Source organism: Schistocerca serialis, chromosome 4 (genome assembly GCF_023864345.2).
Source record: "Schistocerca serialis cubense isolate TAMUIC-IGC-003099 chromosome 4, iqSchSeri2.2, whole genome shotgun sequence".
Taxonomy (NCBI): Eukaryota; Metazoa; Arthropoda; class Insecta; order Orthoptera; family Acrididae; genus Schistocerca; species Schistocerca serialis.
This window is the reverse complement of record NC_064641.1, coordinates 265,161,392-265,179,164: the sequence shown is the minus strand read 5'-3', so window position 1 is coordinate 265,179,164 and position 17,773 is coordinate 265,161,392. Positions and strand designations below refer to the sequence as shown.

The 17,773-nt window shown below is 39.6% G+C and overlaps 1 protein-coding gene across 1 annotated transcript in view; it reads left to right on the top strand.

Annotated features, from left to right (window-relative positions):
* The window catches only part of LOC126473774 (uncharacterized), a 91,306-nt gene extending 85,099 nt beyond the window's left edge, over window positions 1-6,207 (top strand). The window contains exon 4 of the mRNA XM_050101039.1: window positions 5,165-6,207. Within this exon, the coding sequence (XP_049956996.1) occupies window positions 5,165-5,239 (75 nt within the window). The 3' untranslated portion in view covers window positions 5,240-6,207. The remainder of the gene's footprint in view (window positions 1-5,164) is intronic.
* The last annotated feature ends 11,566 nt before the right edge of the window (window positions 6,208-17,773 follow it).

Genomic DNA, 17,773 nt, shown 5'->3' with positions numbered 1-17,773 from the left:
TCATGATTGAGAGGGCGTCGGGTAACTGTTAGTGACAAGTCTGGTTACGGAAACACTGGAGAGAATGTTATGTTAAAGTGTGTTTCAGGACGTGTCGGTACTTTATGGGCTGGTACAGGATCAGATACTTGTGTATAGAAGGCTTTATCGCATGTTATGCAAGCAATCAGAAGTAGTAATACAACTAACGGAAGGGTTGAGGCACTTTCTGCGTTTGAAAGGGCGAGGGTGACGTGGATAGGGGTTCCGAGATTTAGTCACCACTTTCAGTTTGTTAATGGAAGCAGATGTGTCTATCTTGGAACCGAGCGGAGTGCCACAGTTGTTAGCACATTGGACTCACATTCGTGTGACCGAATATTCAAATTCGCGTCCGACCATTCAATTTAGGTTTTCCGTCTTTCCCCTTGATCGCTCAAGGTAAATGCTGAGATGGTTTCTTTGAAAGGGTGTGACCGTTTTCCCTTCCCATCGTTAAAAAATCCGAGCTTGTTTTCCATCTGTAATGACCTGGTTGTCGACGGGTCCTTCCTTCTATCCTGTGATTTCTTTCCATGCATTGTGTATTAGGCTTCCTAGACAGTCTTTGGTATGCCTATCGAGTATTGTCTCGATTATATGACTGGATTACTGATTTTCTGCCAGGAGGGTCACAGTTGACAGTAGCTTACGGGAAGTCTTCTACTGAAACAGGGGTGAAACCTAGAGTTCCCCAAGGAAATGTTCTTTGACGCGCAAGTCGCCGAAGTGGCGTCAAATCGAGACTTGCACCAGGCGAACGGTCTACCCGACGGAAGGCCCTCGTCACACGACATTTCATTTCATTTCAGGAAATATTCTCCGCCCTCTGCTGTTCCTGATCGATATAAAAGAGTTAGGAAATCATCTGAGGAGCCCTCTTAGATTTTTTATAGATGATGCTGTTATCAGAAGCTCGAAATAAATTACAAAATGATTTAGACAAGATATCTACTCTACACGATGCGCAAAGTGGCGGGTCACTTGAAAAAAAAGTGAGGTTCTCCACATGAGTACCAAAAAATTCCGTTATATTTCAGTTACATGATAAATCACAGAGATTTAAAGGTTGTCGATTCAACTCAATACCTAAATATTACAATTGCGAACGACTTAAATTAAAACCATCACATAGAAAACACAACGCTTAGAAGATGCGACTAGTATGTTAAAAAGACTGCCTACTTTTCAATTATCTGTCCTCTTCAGGAGTACTGCTGCGCGATATGGGATCCTTACCGGACATGACTGATGGAGGACATCAAAACAGAGGATTTTGGGTGACAGTCATTAAAACAGAAGTGTTTTTTTGTTGCGGTAAGATCTTCACACGAATTTTCAGTGAATTAACGCCCGTCTTCACATTAGAAATGACCATCCTAAAATAAATGAGAGAAATCAAAGGTCACATTAGAAGATACAGGTGCCCATTTTTCCCATGTGCTGCATGACTGAGGAAAGGCCGAGAGATAGTCTACAATTGCTTCTATGAACCCTCTGCCAAGCACTTAAACGTGAATTTCTGAGTAGTCGCGTAAATGCAGATGTAAATTTTCATTTTAGGAATTTTAATCTCTATGTACGTGAACAAGACCGTCGGGGATAGACAGAGGAATCGAGGGAACAATGTTCGGGCGGTTTTTTTTTTCTGTAGTTAATTCCTGCGTTTTTGCTGTGTTGCACCAGTTGATGAAGTGATTGAGGCTGAGCTGGAGAGTTCGTTTGCATTAAAAGGAGGGTTAGAAAGTGTGGTACAGAAGCATGGGTAGGGAATAGGATCGTAGAGCCGTAGTTTATCACAGTAGTAAGTAGGAAGTCGACGTAGATAGTGCAGTAGAAAGTGAAAACAGACTGTATACAAAGTGTGTTTAACGCTGAAGACAGCAGAACCTAAACACACCTGCGTAATTACACTAGATGCATGAAAAACTTTCTTTCTGAAAAATTATATCATCTCTTGTAATACTAAACATTATGTCCATGCAATGGAAAAAATATGGAAACATTCTTTAGAACATCTCTCAAACGCGTGTTGTGAAAATTGTTGAAATAGTTCGTATTTTCAGGGATGAAAATGTGAACCGTTTTATCATTTCGATATATCAATAGGTGTTTCAAAAATAAAAATTGTCATAAGCTACAACCCAGCTGCAGGAGAAAGGAGGGGGGGGGGGGCGGAAATAAGGAAATCAACTTAATTTTGCATCAGTAACATCTGTACACTCTTTTGCTGTTTCAGTCGATTGGGTAGCTCTCTTCAGTTTTATCGGAGTACCCGATTCTTGTCAGACGGTATAAAACGTTTTCGATCGAAAAAAAAAGAGAAGCAACGAACAACGTTCTGCTGCTCTGGCTTTTCAACTGATTGGACACCAAAATGATATCAAAAACTGACTCAACTGTTTTTATTAAACTATCACTAATTGTTTACCTGTAAGTTAGAGAACTTACAGTTGCTCCAATTTCTGAACATTTCAAGTCAGCTACTCACAGAGAAAGATAAGGGATGTTAAAGAAGGATGACGAATGTAATAAGCGCATTGAGGCGAAAACTTTACTGTAACATAAGAGAAGATGGAGGACGGCATCAAACCACACACAATGTTTGTGACTATAAATAAACGCAGAAAATCCGTAGCGCGAAGGATGAACGAAGCCCATATAGCACGTTTAAATCCTTTAGAATCTGTTCGTTGTGGTAAATTTCGATAACTTCTATTCCCATCGGGTAGGCAAATGTCAGCGTCGTTGTATTTACTCTCTTAGTTATTCGAGGCGCTCACATAACGTACATCACATAACATCTAATTCCAGCTCTGTCCATTTTTTCTCCTGTCTATTCTCCAGAATTAATATAGCTCCAGGGAAAGAGTGACTAAAGTAAATTCACGTGACAGTACTGACAACGTTGACAATCCGTGGGAACAGCGCAACAAATGTGAAAAATTCAGAGACAAAAAAGGCAAACAGTATTTGTCAACCATACTTACATAGTCGTCAGAAGCTATCTTAGCGATGACTCGAGCTTTTGCTAACCATTCGTGCTGTCATGAAGTGCTGAAAAATAATTGCATGTCTATATCGAGATCAGTTTGCAGAGGTAGGCATACTATGTTCAAGCATTAATGAGGAATTGAAGCGGTTCAGATTTCACGTTTTTTTTTAATTCAACAGTCATGGTATCTTTTATTTTTCTTGGGTATCTAGAGGTCAAGTGATAATTTCATTTCCTATCGATTTGCTCTTTTTTTCATGTTTTCACCATGTCTTCTTTCTATCTTCAGATCACTCAAAACTTGTTCTTTTATGTTCTGCCTTGGAAGCCACCTAAATTTTAAAGTTCTTTTTACAGTTACCTCATTCTGCTGCTCCTTCTGATTTTGTGTTGTGTATTTCTAAGATTTTGTAACTTCCCGCGTACTGGTTGTTGTTGATTTCAGTTCCCAGAGATACCTGAACGTCTATTTTCTCATCCCATTGTCCATCATCCTGTTTAAACATTCAAAAAATATCAGTCTTCTTTTCCTTATTTTTTTTGTTTCACTGCTCTGAGTGTCCAGGTGTCCTTGCTACTTATAGGATCTAAACTTTTTTCATGATTCTTCTAATATTTCTAGTTTGTTTGGTTTACAATTCAGTGGCAGACATTCACTTGTGTAGAGGCGTTCCGATTTCACTACTGTGTTATGATACATTACTTTTCCGTTTTTTCAAATGCACGTTTTATTGCAAACATTTCTTGTCATTCGGAAATGAATGTCATTCTTATATCTGCTCTAGTGGCATCACTTTAAAGAGTGCGGGCTGTGTTCCTGCATCTGCATTTTCAGATAGTATAGCAAAATAATTTGCAAATGTCAAATAGTTGACTTCAAGTATCATCAGCATAATTGGGAAAAGTTTGTTGATGTACTTCTCTTTTTTTCATTCCAAACACTTAGGTGCTATTTGTTGTAACACACAGTTGAAGAGGCCAGCGCATACGCCATCATCTTATACCAGCATTAATTTCAAACAGCTTAGAAATACAGTCACCTACTTTACTTTTGAAGTCTGTCTATACGACGTGTTTCACGGATTAGATTTGTCAGTTTAGTCGAGAGTTTCCCTGTCAACAACGTCAAATGCCTTCTTCCAAAAAAGCTTAACTATGTCTTCAGATTTCAGTAGTCTGCGACAGATTGTAAATTTCAAACTGAATGTCTGTTCTGAGTGGGGTCCGCCTTTTCTGATGCATCAAATATCTTTACTATAACTAATAATCGCGGTACGTGCTCCTTACAAAATTGGGAATTCATGATTGCTGTGACAAGAAACTCTATAGTAACTGGAATCGGCATGACGTCTGTGTCACATATTCGACTCGGGTGATGATGTCAGTCACAATAATGTTTTTTCCTCGTAGTGTAAAATGAAACAGAAGCGATGTAGTAGCCTTTCGGAGGAGCTAATGCCTTGATTTAAACCCTTCTAGATAATTTTCCCGTCAAATCATAAAGATTTTCAAAATTATAGAAAAATTTGATAGGGAACGTAACTATTTTATTGTATTTCTGGGCCTCAGATAACATATAGTGTCATCACCGGTTTCAACTTCCTAGCACGTCATCATTACCTGATTAAAAATATTTGCACTGTAAGTTATATATGAACGAATTTCATAAATTTTGTAATTGAATATTGTTTCCCAGCATATGAATAATTGTATTACCTGAAGTTAAAAAACGTGTTGTTCTGCATGAAAACGGTAAGCTAAACGATCACTAACAGAAGAAAGGCAAATGACGTCCTGATAAGCAGTTAAACCTAGATACTATCTGATAAGTGCAAGCCAGCAGAAAGAGGAACCCAAACAAAGCAAAAGGTAAAAAGCAAGGAGTAGGGACATTATAACACATTGGAGAATACTTCGAAATTGCCAGGTTCATTTAATGAGTTCGTTAATAACTTTTTTAATTAATACATATTAAAGGATCTTAGCGTATCGAAAGGACAACGTCTAGAAATATCAGTCATTACGATCCTGAAGAAAACATGTAAAACGGTAGTAACTGTGTCACAACTGCCCGCGAGGTCCGTAGTTTCGATCTCGGCTTCTGATTAGCCGTTTGCACACTGAGTTAATCCTGGCTGTGTGCTGTTGCAGATCCCCATCACCGTGCTGCGAGCGGTCAACAACCTGCTCAACAACTCCTTCGGCAGGTCAGCGCGCTCCTCCTGAGCTGTTCGCCCACAACTCGACGTCCGTGGACGCCATGCAACAACTCGCCATTGCCTGGCAAACAACCTCAAAATGGCATGAACGATGCTTAAACACTCGTTAAATGTATGGAAGAAAAGTTTTAACTCAGTCAATGTTTGTATGGGCACCGCAGGCTGTTCAGCTTGCAACAGGGAACTCACAATCTCACAAGCTATTATACCACTTTGAAACACCTGCTCTAAGAATGTTTCGTGGAAAGATTATTAAACTGAATTTTTGTGTAAATATTCTCAATGTTATGTGACATTTCCCTGATCCCTTGCACTGACTGTTGATCAGTTTTATTTTATTTTGGAGGCAAATTTAATTTTAGAAAAATACATCATTCATGACATTTTGACTTACATGTAACACTCAAATAGTGGAAAATTGTATATCATAAGAGTATGCAGACAACACAATTTTTTTTGCATGTCATCATCCATCAGTTTCATTATCATTTAATTTTTGCATTCATTTTTTCGTTGTACCCTGTCATTCATTCTCATTAATGCTATAGACTGAAAACTAAGTAAACACAAAGTCACTCGATTCTTATTGTTGATGGAAGTGTGAAATTTTAGTTGGTCCACCACGTTTTCAGCTTACATAACTATATAAACTATTTAAAACAATAGACTGTAAGAGAGGCAAATGCCGTCGCTTAACTAACACAGACAATTCGCTATGAAACTACATAAAACCTTATCAGAGGAGTAAATCAGACCATTGTTTCTTTTTTACAGGTGCAATCTGCAGTAGGTAATATTTTCAAACTTGGTTTGTTTGCGACAAAAATAAAATGAAATTATTTATGAATACTGAATTATTTATTTAAAATTACGATTCAAAAATATTTTTATGAAAATAAAATAGGCTTTAGACATGTAAGAATTTTTCCACTTTCACTGATTGTAATAAATAATAAATATTCAAAATTTGAAATTGTCAGTGTTGTCAGAACTTATTTCTCAATGATGATTCTCTTCAGCACTGTTTTCCTCACTTCCATGATAGCACTAGTTTAGAAGGAGTCAACAACAAACGAACAAATGGAACCTTGACATTGGGCATTGTCACAACATTAGTTAGTCTCTTGCTGATGTATTATTTACCAGCAGACTTGAATCAATAGATTTTCGTTCACTAGGAGGTTTCATATTGGAAGAACAATGCAATATAATTGTGGCATTTCGTCTTATCAAAAAACTACTGTTTTTATCTGACCAAGATATTCACCAAAAGTAAATATGTACTTTACTTGCCAGCAGGTTTCCTCCTTCCAATGGAAAAAGTTTCTAGATTCCTACACATCAAGTTACTAGCCTTCATAAATATTTGAATGAGGACAGACAGTGGGCCATTGTCCGGAAGTATCTAATATAAATACAATATAGCTTTCCTCAGACAGTGAGTTAGTCACCAAAGACTTGAACCTTTTCGATCCTCTCCACTGTGTTTACAGACGCCTTGCTGTCCATGGCTGTAGAGTCACGTGAATGAAAAAGTTTTTATTGTACCAGTCACATTTCTGTCATTACAATTTTTAATACCCTACTTACAGCATTCCAAGGTCATGCTATCGTTATAATGCACTTTAACATTATTTTACATTTATATCGTACCTCTTTGTGTAGCCACTTTCCCTCGAACGAAGTCATTCTATGTCAAATTATTTGTTTCCTATAATTAACATCATACACAGAGATTATGAAGGAATTTTACTTTTTACATTGAGCTACACATTTGAAATTTCATTCTATAGTAACTAAAAAGAGGAGTGAACGTATAATCGCACATTCGACTGTTCACTGTGGAACTTTTTGCGAAAGCAGTGGAAAATATATTAAATGTGAGACTCGCATAATAGTTTCAGTTCCATTACACAGTATTCCACGACTGTTGTAGTCAATTTATACTGTGTCGTCAATCTTCCGACTCCTGTAGTTTTCTTTATTTTTCTGAAAAGTTTTCTGGAACATTTAAATGTTTTGTATTATTTTACATCTCTTTTGATAAGCTGTTAAATGAACATCATATCACTAACAGAGAGTAAGTACCGAGTATTATCTATAAGGCAGCAATATAGGCTAGTGAACAACAGCTGTGTAATGTCATTAAATAGAGTGTCGTTGTCTAAAGAGCAGTATGTGCCAGTCGCTGATGTGAAGGTGAAGGGAATCAATGAATTTTTCTCCGTATATTTAGTTTTTTTCATTTCATAAATTGTAATGATAACGACTGATTTCTTCATACTTCCGCCACAAGATTCAATATCACTGAAGCAAACCAGGATTAATTTTGATAAATTCAAAATCAGTATTGAATGAATGAAAAATGCAAGTTCTGAATAACCGATTGCCAAAATTCTTATCATCAAAACAAGTTGTTTTAAAGTAGAAAGAGCAATAATTTTTTCAGATCAAACTCAAAATTATCCCCCAAATCAATTTGCCCTGTGAAATCTTTTTATAATAATATAGTAGTAAGTTACATAATCATCATCCAGAAAGATGTAAACACCACAGACGTCGTATCGGACGTGATATTGTGTACCTCTCTTCTGGGTTGTGAACAGCTTATCCAGTCAGTTAACAAAGCACCTGCAGTTTAACGTGGCATCCGAACCAAGGTCCAAAGCGTTGAAATAAGCAAATTGCTGATGTCATCGGTCCCTAGATTTACACACCACTTAAACTAACTTATGCTAAGAACAACACACACACCCATGCCCGAGGGAGGACTCGAACCTCCGGCGGGAGGGGCCGAGCAACCCATGACATGGCGCCTCAAACCTCGCGTTCAATCCACGCGGCGAAATAAGCAAAAGCAACATTAAATGCCAGAAAATTTCATCGGAGTAACCCTCTATTAAACTTCAAATCTTCGGGTTACGAAACATAAAAATCCCAGAATGTCTTTCAGCCTGCCAAGTAGAGAGATTATTAGAAAAGAATTATGTCCCATTGATAACATCAAGATCAAGTATTTACCACATAGAAGGTAGTAAGGAAATATCTTCTTCACTTAACAAGTGATAACTATGTTTTGAATGATAAACTGCCAGAAAGCTGGTCTTTTGTTCATGGAAGAGGAAAACAGCGTACTGTAAGACCTCTTTATCTGCCTTGTGGCTAGCATGGGAGCACGTTGTAGCGTATGCCTTGTCATTCGTGGTGACAATACACCCTGATAAGAACTATGGCCAGCATTCTGTAATGTCTAGGAGAACCTCATCAGTCGCGGTGACTTCAGTGAAATTATCCTCTTTGCCAAGAAGTGTTATTTCTGTTCGTCTCAATACATATTTCCTTCAGTTGCCTTCTGTGCTATACTACAACAGTTCTTACTATGTACAGTCCAAGTTTAATCGAGCTATGTTATTTGGCACTGCAACATGATGGGAAAGTTACATCAGTCCTTAGGTTTTGCTCTCCAATGTGTATAAATGACTTACTGGGCGGAGAAAAGATCGATTTGGGCGGAGGGGATGTGTAGCAGATTCAGTCAAGTTTTTCTGAGGAAAGGAAATGGTTTACCTTATCTCTTCAGGGTTTGGGAAAGTAAGGGAATGGCTTCCGTACCGAGTACCGACGTTCTTCATGTAACCGTTTCATTTGTCATGGATGCAGTTTCGCCTTATTTTGAGTGAATTATTGTGAGGTTGAAATTGTTGGATGTTATGCAAAACACCATTTTTCCTCAGTACCCGAACATGTTTCGGCACCACTGTGCCGTCATCAGCGGGTTAAATGATTATAAAATCATGTGGATGTCTAGTTTAAACAATATATCATTTCTTTTAGTAAATACCTTTACAATTGGTGTGCATGAACTTTCCTGATCACTTGTGTGTTATTTGCTACAGGCAGTTTGTCATCTGCAACCAAACGATGTTGATGAGAAAGTTTTTTGCTGCGAGTTAACCTCTCTTCTACAATATAATTTAGTTTGTCGCGAAGTTTTCGCTCCTATATTCGTTTTACTTACGTTGCTTGCCACACGAAAACGCAAGTAAAAACGAATATAGGCGCGAAAACATCGCAACAGACTACGTTGCTTGCCACACGAAAACGTGATGGGAGGGGAGGGGGGAAGGAGGGACGGGGTGACGGACTACTCCAGGTCCAGCCTCTCTTTGAAGCTCCTCTTTCTATCCAAGGACACGTCGATTGGTTTACTGGACATATCATTGTGTATTATTTTAATTTCTATTTCCCATCCTGCTACTGAGCGATGTCCTCTATGTTGCGACGTATTTTCCAGCACTGGGCTCCCTTTCGGTCATCTCTGAGAAATGCGTTTGTATTAGGTTCAGAAAGCTAAATTTCACCTCAACAAGCATTGTCTCGTAGAGAGCAGTTCCCTCCTGCCGTGAAGAATTAATTCATTAGGCATGCCAATCAGATGTGATCAGGGATACATGTTGATGCATAGTCGCTATCAGTTAACCCCATTTTCATTTTGCAATAAATTTTCTGCGTGGGGGCCATAGTCTTCCTAACCCACGGTTCTTAGGGTACAATATGTTTGGCTTTTTATGTTGACTAAGATGCTTTAAACTCTGACTACATACTATGTATCCATAAGATTTGATCTGAAGTTGCTATTAAAGCGAGTGTAATGAACAGCAGAAATAAAAAATAACGTAGCGATCAAGAGAAGAGTGTACCATTGAGCCAAATATGGTCGCAGACCCGCTATAAGACTTTTTGTCTTAAGTAACGAAATATGTTCTGCTCAGTGACTTTTTGAAAGAAGAATATGTTGGCGGGTAAGTCCTACACGTATTTTCAAAAAGCCGTGAGTTGCAATTGTATATTATAACTGTCTTGTACATCCTAGATTTCTTCATTTAGTAAGCGGATGCTGTTTTCCTAATACGCAGGCCCAAAGGGAGAGCCCGAATATCATTGGACGTTGCTCCAAATACATCCGAGCAAAGCAAACGAACTAAATTAGTTCGTCCCACGCTAGGTGATCTAACTAGAAAAATAGCTTTGAGAACGTTGGAGAAACACACGTGGCTACGAGTGTGATGATTCTCACTGTTAATTAATGGCGTTATCACATGGCGAGGCAATACTGAGCACCAGAAGAATTACATAAGTTCACGCTTACTAGAAAGGTTCAACATTGCAATACGTTTATGAAATTCCAACATAATGCTGGAGGAGAGGACCAGCAACGAAGTTATTAATTTTTTTATTATCTTCCAAGATCCGTGACAGATGCGATAACAGTCATATCTTTGTGGTGACTAGTTTCGGATCATCACGTCCACTTTCGAGGCCATGGTTTGAAAATGGACCTGGTAGTCCGAAACTAATCGCCATAAAAATGACTATTATTGATCTCTGACGGATCTTGGAAGAAAATAAAAGCCGCAACAAGTAACTGGTGGGCCGAAGTAATTGGTGGCCACTTTCCTCGTTTTGTGGTTAGCAAACATTGCTAGTTTAGGAGTAAATGAAATAATCATAAGATCCACGAATGCGGGAATACAATAAAAGGAGGCCGAAATAGAGAGTGCTACATGTAGTAGCTCAGGATGAGGACTTAACAGCAACTCTGTACATCAGAATTACAAAAGTTGGACTAAGAGTCTAAAAATACTTTGAGACGAGCAGCTCGTTGGCTATATTTGTGATACATTCTGAAAGTTTTTTTTTTTTTGTTTAGATACGATATTACTGTACTTCCTCAAAACTTTTACTATCCTTTTCCTAAATGCGTCACATCCAACAGGCCATATGGACAATCGACAAACTGAACTACATTGAGGTTATCGATCCACTTTACCGAGCGATATCACGAATATGCAATATCTACTCAAAATAATGACTTCCCAAATGACAAATATTGTATGGCCCATGGCAGTGAACTACTTTAGGAATAGAAAATACATTCAGCAAATAACTGAAGACTCGGATGCAATTGCTACTCTGTGATGAAAAGGTTGGCGCAGGAGAAGAATTCGTAGGAGGGGTGGGAGGGTGGGGGGGCGCATCAGACCAGTGAGAAGAATTATAAGTCAAAGAAAATATCAAAAGAGTAACATTTTCGTTCTATCATGCCGTTTCATTAGCTTACTGCAAATGGCTATACTATGGGCAAGCTAATAACGTGAAATATATTTAAACTCGAGTTAGAAACAAACAAATATACCGACACAATCAAATGGGGAAATATACTGGGAAAAGACAATAGATGTGGCGAACTCGTATCGTCATACCGCATGTGCCAGAACTGCGAAATCTCCAAGGCACTTGGGGTGACACTGAATGTTACTATGCACTATACAAGTTGTTGGACACAGAAGGCACTGAAGCATGTGGCTAGCGTTTTGTTCTTAACCGCATTCTCAATACGTATCAACATTAAACATTTCTTCATATTGTTCTTGGATCTCCCTATTCTTGATCATAATATGTTTAGCGACTTCTGCATCAACTGTTTTCGCTTTGTTCATAAGTAATTTCTGGGATGCTGTCATTCACTTACGATGATGAGGTGTTTTCGCTTTCCATCGTTCCAAAGACACCTTCTCGGGAGGCGCGATAAACTTCTTAGATGATCGTAGGAATCTCTTCCTGGACCTCAGCCGCTGCAGTGGACGTTGTTATGCACCTCTTTAAGCCTTTATCAGCAGCCATTTCTCGGAGTACAGAGGGTGGCGCTACTACAGCTCGGTAACAGAGTCTACCTATTGGAGTAGGCTTGAGGCACCCTGTCTCTGTCATTAACCTGCATGTCTGGTGAACGAAGGTGTCTACCTGACCAGAGAGGTCAGAAAAACCTTTTGCAGTCTCAAGTTTTCATACTAGAAACTAAATGATCCTCGATACAACATACCTAAAAGTCACGTACTAGTTGCAATATTTCGTTTCAGTGTACAAACAACTTTATGCCACTGTCCCATCACAGTACTAGACGATTATTAAAAGTAACTTACAAATAATGGTTACTGAAATTTATATCAGCACATCCGTACCTCAATAGGATTCCAGTTTGGCGGACGTTTTGCTTTCATTTACGAAGTTCACACTCTGCCCTTCCAACTGTAGTTTCCGTTCAGACACTCAGTTGTTGACCTCAGTAAACAAGCATCAACGGATTACAAAATTAGTATACAATTGTATATTGGTCAATGCAAACTTTTCATTAGCAGCTGGTCGTTTGAGCCTATTTGCAATCTTTTTTACCACAGGAATTATCTATTTCTATCAACAATAGAATGATACATAGTACAATGAATGTAATGAACTGAGTTCACATACGCAAACGCCATATGTGGAGCGCATAGACGAACCACAGGGAACTGCTGACGTGTAGTGGCAAGCCCCGATTATTCCCAGATGCATGCTTCGGGACTGGCCCTATAGACATGCTGGAAGAGTTCGGAGAAATCCTTCAGCACGTCGGCGTCTACAGGCTGTAGATCAACTCGGAATCGGACGTCGGACGTTTGCTCGTCGGGATGCAATAATTCATGTAAAGTACATGAGCGATGACTCTATAAAGATGTCCCATTTTTAAGGAAAAGTGCAACAATGACAAAAACAGTCTCAAAGAACATTGTATTAGAAATTAACATGGGTTCACTAGGTTGGATGAAACAAGAGAACGAATATGATAAAAGGCGAAGAGGTAGCTTTGAGAGATGACAGTGAAAGCAGCAGGGGATACAATCAGCAAAAACACAAGCTCCAGTAGAAATCCTTGAACATCACACGAGATATTGGATTATACTGAAAAACGAGAAAATATATAACCAGCAAATTAACTAGACAAAAGGGAAAAGAGATGTTTAGAAAATGAAATCTAGAGGATGAATAAAAAGCTGTAGTAGTTAGCATAACCATCGGGAAGATAAATGATGTCCCAGGAGGAATAGTCAATATTTAGGGATCTGACAGAATTTCAAAGCAAAAAAAATATCTAATGAACAGTGCTCATAACTCTTAAGGTATGCACTTTAGAGATGTTTACTAGACTTTTTTGCTTCGAATGATCGTTTCCGTCATATACCTGCATACTGACAATACCTCTTTGGACACCCTGTGAACGCTAAATGTTGGAAAATTAAAGAAACGTTTGTAGAAAAGAGAGGCAGCTGTTCTTGAATGCCTAGAGCTCATATGGCAAGCCAGTACTAAGCAATAAAGGAAAGACTGAAAGCTGAAGGAATACACATATAGAAGGGCTATACATAGCGAAGAAACGTGAGTAGTAGAGAGATGGGAGATATGATGCTGTGAGACGAATTTAACAGAGTACTGAAAGATCTAATTCGAAAACAGCCCCTGGAGTAGATACGTTATTTCCGAATATTGAGATAGTTAGGGGAAGTTATCACGAAAAAACGGTTGCACCTAGTATGCAACAGATATGAGACATCTGAAATAACCTCAGACTTCAATAAGAAAGTGTTTATACTAGTACCAATGAAGGCAGATGCTGGCAGATGTGAATATTACCAAATCATCAGTTAAATGAGTACTTGTTGGAAAATACCGACCCAAATTCCCTTAAAAATAATATGAAAATTAAATAAAATGGAACAAAAATGGAAACGCTTCCTTCGAGGAAAATCAGTCAGTGTCTAGAGAGGTGTAGGAACACGAGAGACAATATTAACTGTACGGTTATCGACAATATTGTACGGTTTATCGACGTAGATGCCTGAAGAAGAAAGGGAAACCTGCGTTTATAGCGTTTGGAGATTTAAAGAAAGATGTGACAATTTTAATTGAATTACTAAATATAGGAGGGAGTAAGTTCGCCACTCGTGGTCTCGCGGTAGCGTTCTCGCTTCCCGAGGACGGCGTCCCGGGTTCGATTCCCGGCGTGTCAGAGATTTTCATTTGCCCCGAGATGAGTGGGTGCTTTTGTGTCGTCTTCATCCCCATTATGGTCGGAGTAAGACAACGGCAAACCGCCTCCATAGGACCTTGCCTAGTACGGCGGTGCGGGACTCCCGCATCGTTCCCCTACGCTCTGTCAAGAAGCATGAGACTTCACTTCCATTTCCAGGAGGGAGTAAAATGTTATCTAAAGCTTATACGGAAAACGCAGCAATTATACTGTCCAGTGTTGTGGACTGGGATCGTCCACTTTGATGAAAATCTCGTTGCCGCTGAAAAATACTAATACAGGTGTCGTGGTAGGACGGATGCATGGTTTGTAGTGTAGCACACACATACTGAAAGTAACACAGAGTAGCGAATCGTAAAATATGTTACCCAGCTTAAGTAGCACTGGTCACAGCAATCGTAGGATACAAGTTTAGCCTATATGTCCTACATTGACTGCAGTTCCATGAACGCAAAGTAAATATTGTTCTCTGATCTAAAGTCGGAAGAAAACTAATTTTCTGTCTTGGTTCGAAGAACAATTCCATCTATCAGCACTCAGTTAAATCTCTAGGCAGATGGTCTCTGTCCATATTCATTGTTCTTTTTATATTGAAGACTGACCACTATATATGGGTCATTGTTTCTATCTTGCACGACGACTTGAAGACACGACGAACGTTATGAGGAACTCCCTACCATGACTCGTACTGACTTGCATCTTGCATCTAACAACTTCTGCCTGTGCACGGTTACTTAAAGGCGTGTCTCTCTTCCCGCTGGCGGTGCCGCTCCAGTGCGCGTGATTGTCGCGGGCAGTCTCACTGGTTTGCGCGCAGCGATGTTTCTGTTGCGGGCGGCCGTCCACGTACTTCTGGTACCAAATGTTGCGAACTCTTGTTGTATGGTATCTCAGTACACTATATCCAGTCACATTAAAGTACCACATTTTTCAGCACGGGCCGCTCCGAAATGAGCAGGGAGGGAGTGAATAAAGTTCTGGAAGGTACCGACAGGGATGTGGAGCCATGTCGACTCCAGTGCCGTGGCCAGCTGTGCTAGGTTTCTCGGTTGAGGATCCATGGCGCGAACAGCCCTATCGAGGTGGTTCCAATGGGATTAAATCGGGAGAGTTCGATTTCCAGGGAAGTAAAGTGAACTCATCCTGGTGCGCTTCGAACCACGCACGTACACTGCGACCTGTGGAACACTCTGCGTTGTCCTGCAGGTAGATGCCGTCGTGTCGGGAAAACAAATTGCGTGTTTGTCTTCGTGGTCACCATGGATAGATGCCTGCTTGCGTTGATCCATTTTGACTTCCAGAATGACGACATTACCAAGAGAACGCCCTCTGGCCTAGACGCTTCCGACGATTGACGCAGGATATTTGCTTTCAGACACATGAAGCCGTACACGCCAATGGGAATCTGTCGTTGGAACATAAAACGTGATTCATTTGAAAAGGCCACCTGCCGCCACTCAGTGGACGTCTACATACGGTACTGACGTTCAAATTCCAGCCTTCACCGCCGATGAACAGACGTTAGCACGGGTGCGTGAACCAGGAACCTGCTGTGGAGGCCTTTACGCAGCAACGTTCTGAGAACGGTAGTTAGGAAACACTGTTTGTAGCCCATTGGTTCACCTGCGCGGTCAGCTGCTGATCAGTTTTACGTCTGTTCGCCCGTACACATGTGCTCAGACGTCATTCAACTCTGTCATCTACGGCCCTAGGTGCTCCATAGTTGCCTCGGCGCCGATTTTCGGTAGTACAATGTTCGATGCACGGAATACTTTAACTGTAGTTGCACACGAACAGTTTACAAACTCAGCCGTTTCAGAAATGCTTGCACCCTGCTCCCGAAATCCAGAGACCAGTGAACGTCACATGACGCGTGCCGTTTTCGCATTACGACAACGGCGTACTGTTTTCCCGCATCCCACAGACAAGCTTTATATACCTTCAACCTAGTGCTGACACCTCTCGTCTGTGAGTGGTTATTCCGTGTTGGCGTCGAACATAAGCGGTGCTCACATTAACGTGACTGGACCGTATACAACAGTCGAAAGAAGATTTTAGCCTATTCCTCACGTTATTCAGAGTGAACACAGAGCAAGGACTAAAAGAATTGATATGAAAATTTGGAAGGGAAATTAGAGTTCTGGGATAAGTATTCAAAAATGCCGATTACATTGTAATTCTAACAGAGAAAGCAAAACAGTTTGGCATTTGAGCTGGAGGAAATGGGTAGAGTTTTGCAAAAAATATTATACGATTAAGAGCACCAACAAAAGTAAAACATGCATAATGGATAGTTTTTTAATTAAATCAGGCGATGTTGAGGAATTTAGGTAACAGAATGAGGTACTACGATTAGCGGACAAGTTTTACTGTTTGGGCAACAAAATAACTGGTGATGGTCAAAGCTGGGAAAATATAAAATGTGTATTTTCAATAGCAAGAACAGGTCTTCCGGAAAATAGAAATATTTTAACAACATTATTTCATCCATTAAGGTTAGATAACATCGCAGCAGTTTTCGTAAATCACGTCGTAGGAAATACTGTAACCAGCCACAAGTTTTACAAATTATTTTATTGTACCGCTATTAGTTTCGGGCCTGAGTCCACCAACGTTAGCGTTGATTTCTTGGCAAGTTTTACATTTGTGTCTTCATGAAAAGTTCTCCTTTACTCACTTGATTCTCTTTTTCGATCCATGTTGATCTATGAGCTAAACTAAATACCAGATGAATTTAGTTTAGTATAGTTGTATTTAGTTTAGCTCACAGGTCAATACGGATCTGAAAAGCCAATCTCGCCTCTCTTTTATAAAACACGATGTTATGGGTATACATGCATTTACTGTGGTCATTATTACCTTAACATATACCCATTTCAGAGCGTAATTTTTTTCATTGCCTCTAACAGTCTTCCCACAAATATGTCACATAATTTACTACAGGATGTTTTCTCCATGGTCATAATAGCACCAATGAGTGGACTGCGCCTATCAGTACAGACTAAATGCTTTGCGTCCTTGCATTCACACTTCAACACCTTATCTGCAGCCCTGGAGACAATAAGCTTTAATGGCTTGTTCTTGCCGCAAGTACTTAGAGGCGCTAACCAAACTAAAAACATACTACTCGTAATAGCTACAAGTATCAGTCTACAAATATTGATATAATGTTGTTCAGTTCACCGTCGTCAGTCGCCAATAAAAACTTATGCACTTATACCACTAACATCCTGTATGTAAAGGAGAGCTTTTCATGAAAACAAATGTAAATCCTGCCAAGAAATCAACGCTACCATCTGATGGGCTCAGGCCCAAAACTAGTAATGGTGCAACCAAATCATTTCTAAAGAAACTTGTGCCTGGTTGCAGTATTTTCTACAGTATAATATTTAAACATTTTGATAAGTTTTTTCTGAAGATATATGAAGTCTTGTGTGTTTTGGAAATGACAGATGATAAATGATACAGCTAACGATGGTAGCTTTTGAAATGTGTTGCTACAGATGACTGCTAAAGATTGTACGAAGTGGTATTGAACGGGAGCGAAAAAATTGACTGAAATAGGGGATTGATTGATAGTACAGCTGCTAAGGTATCAAGGTATAATAAAGTTGGAAATAGAAGGAAGTGTGGAGG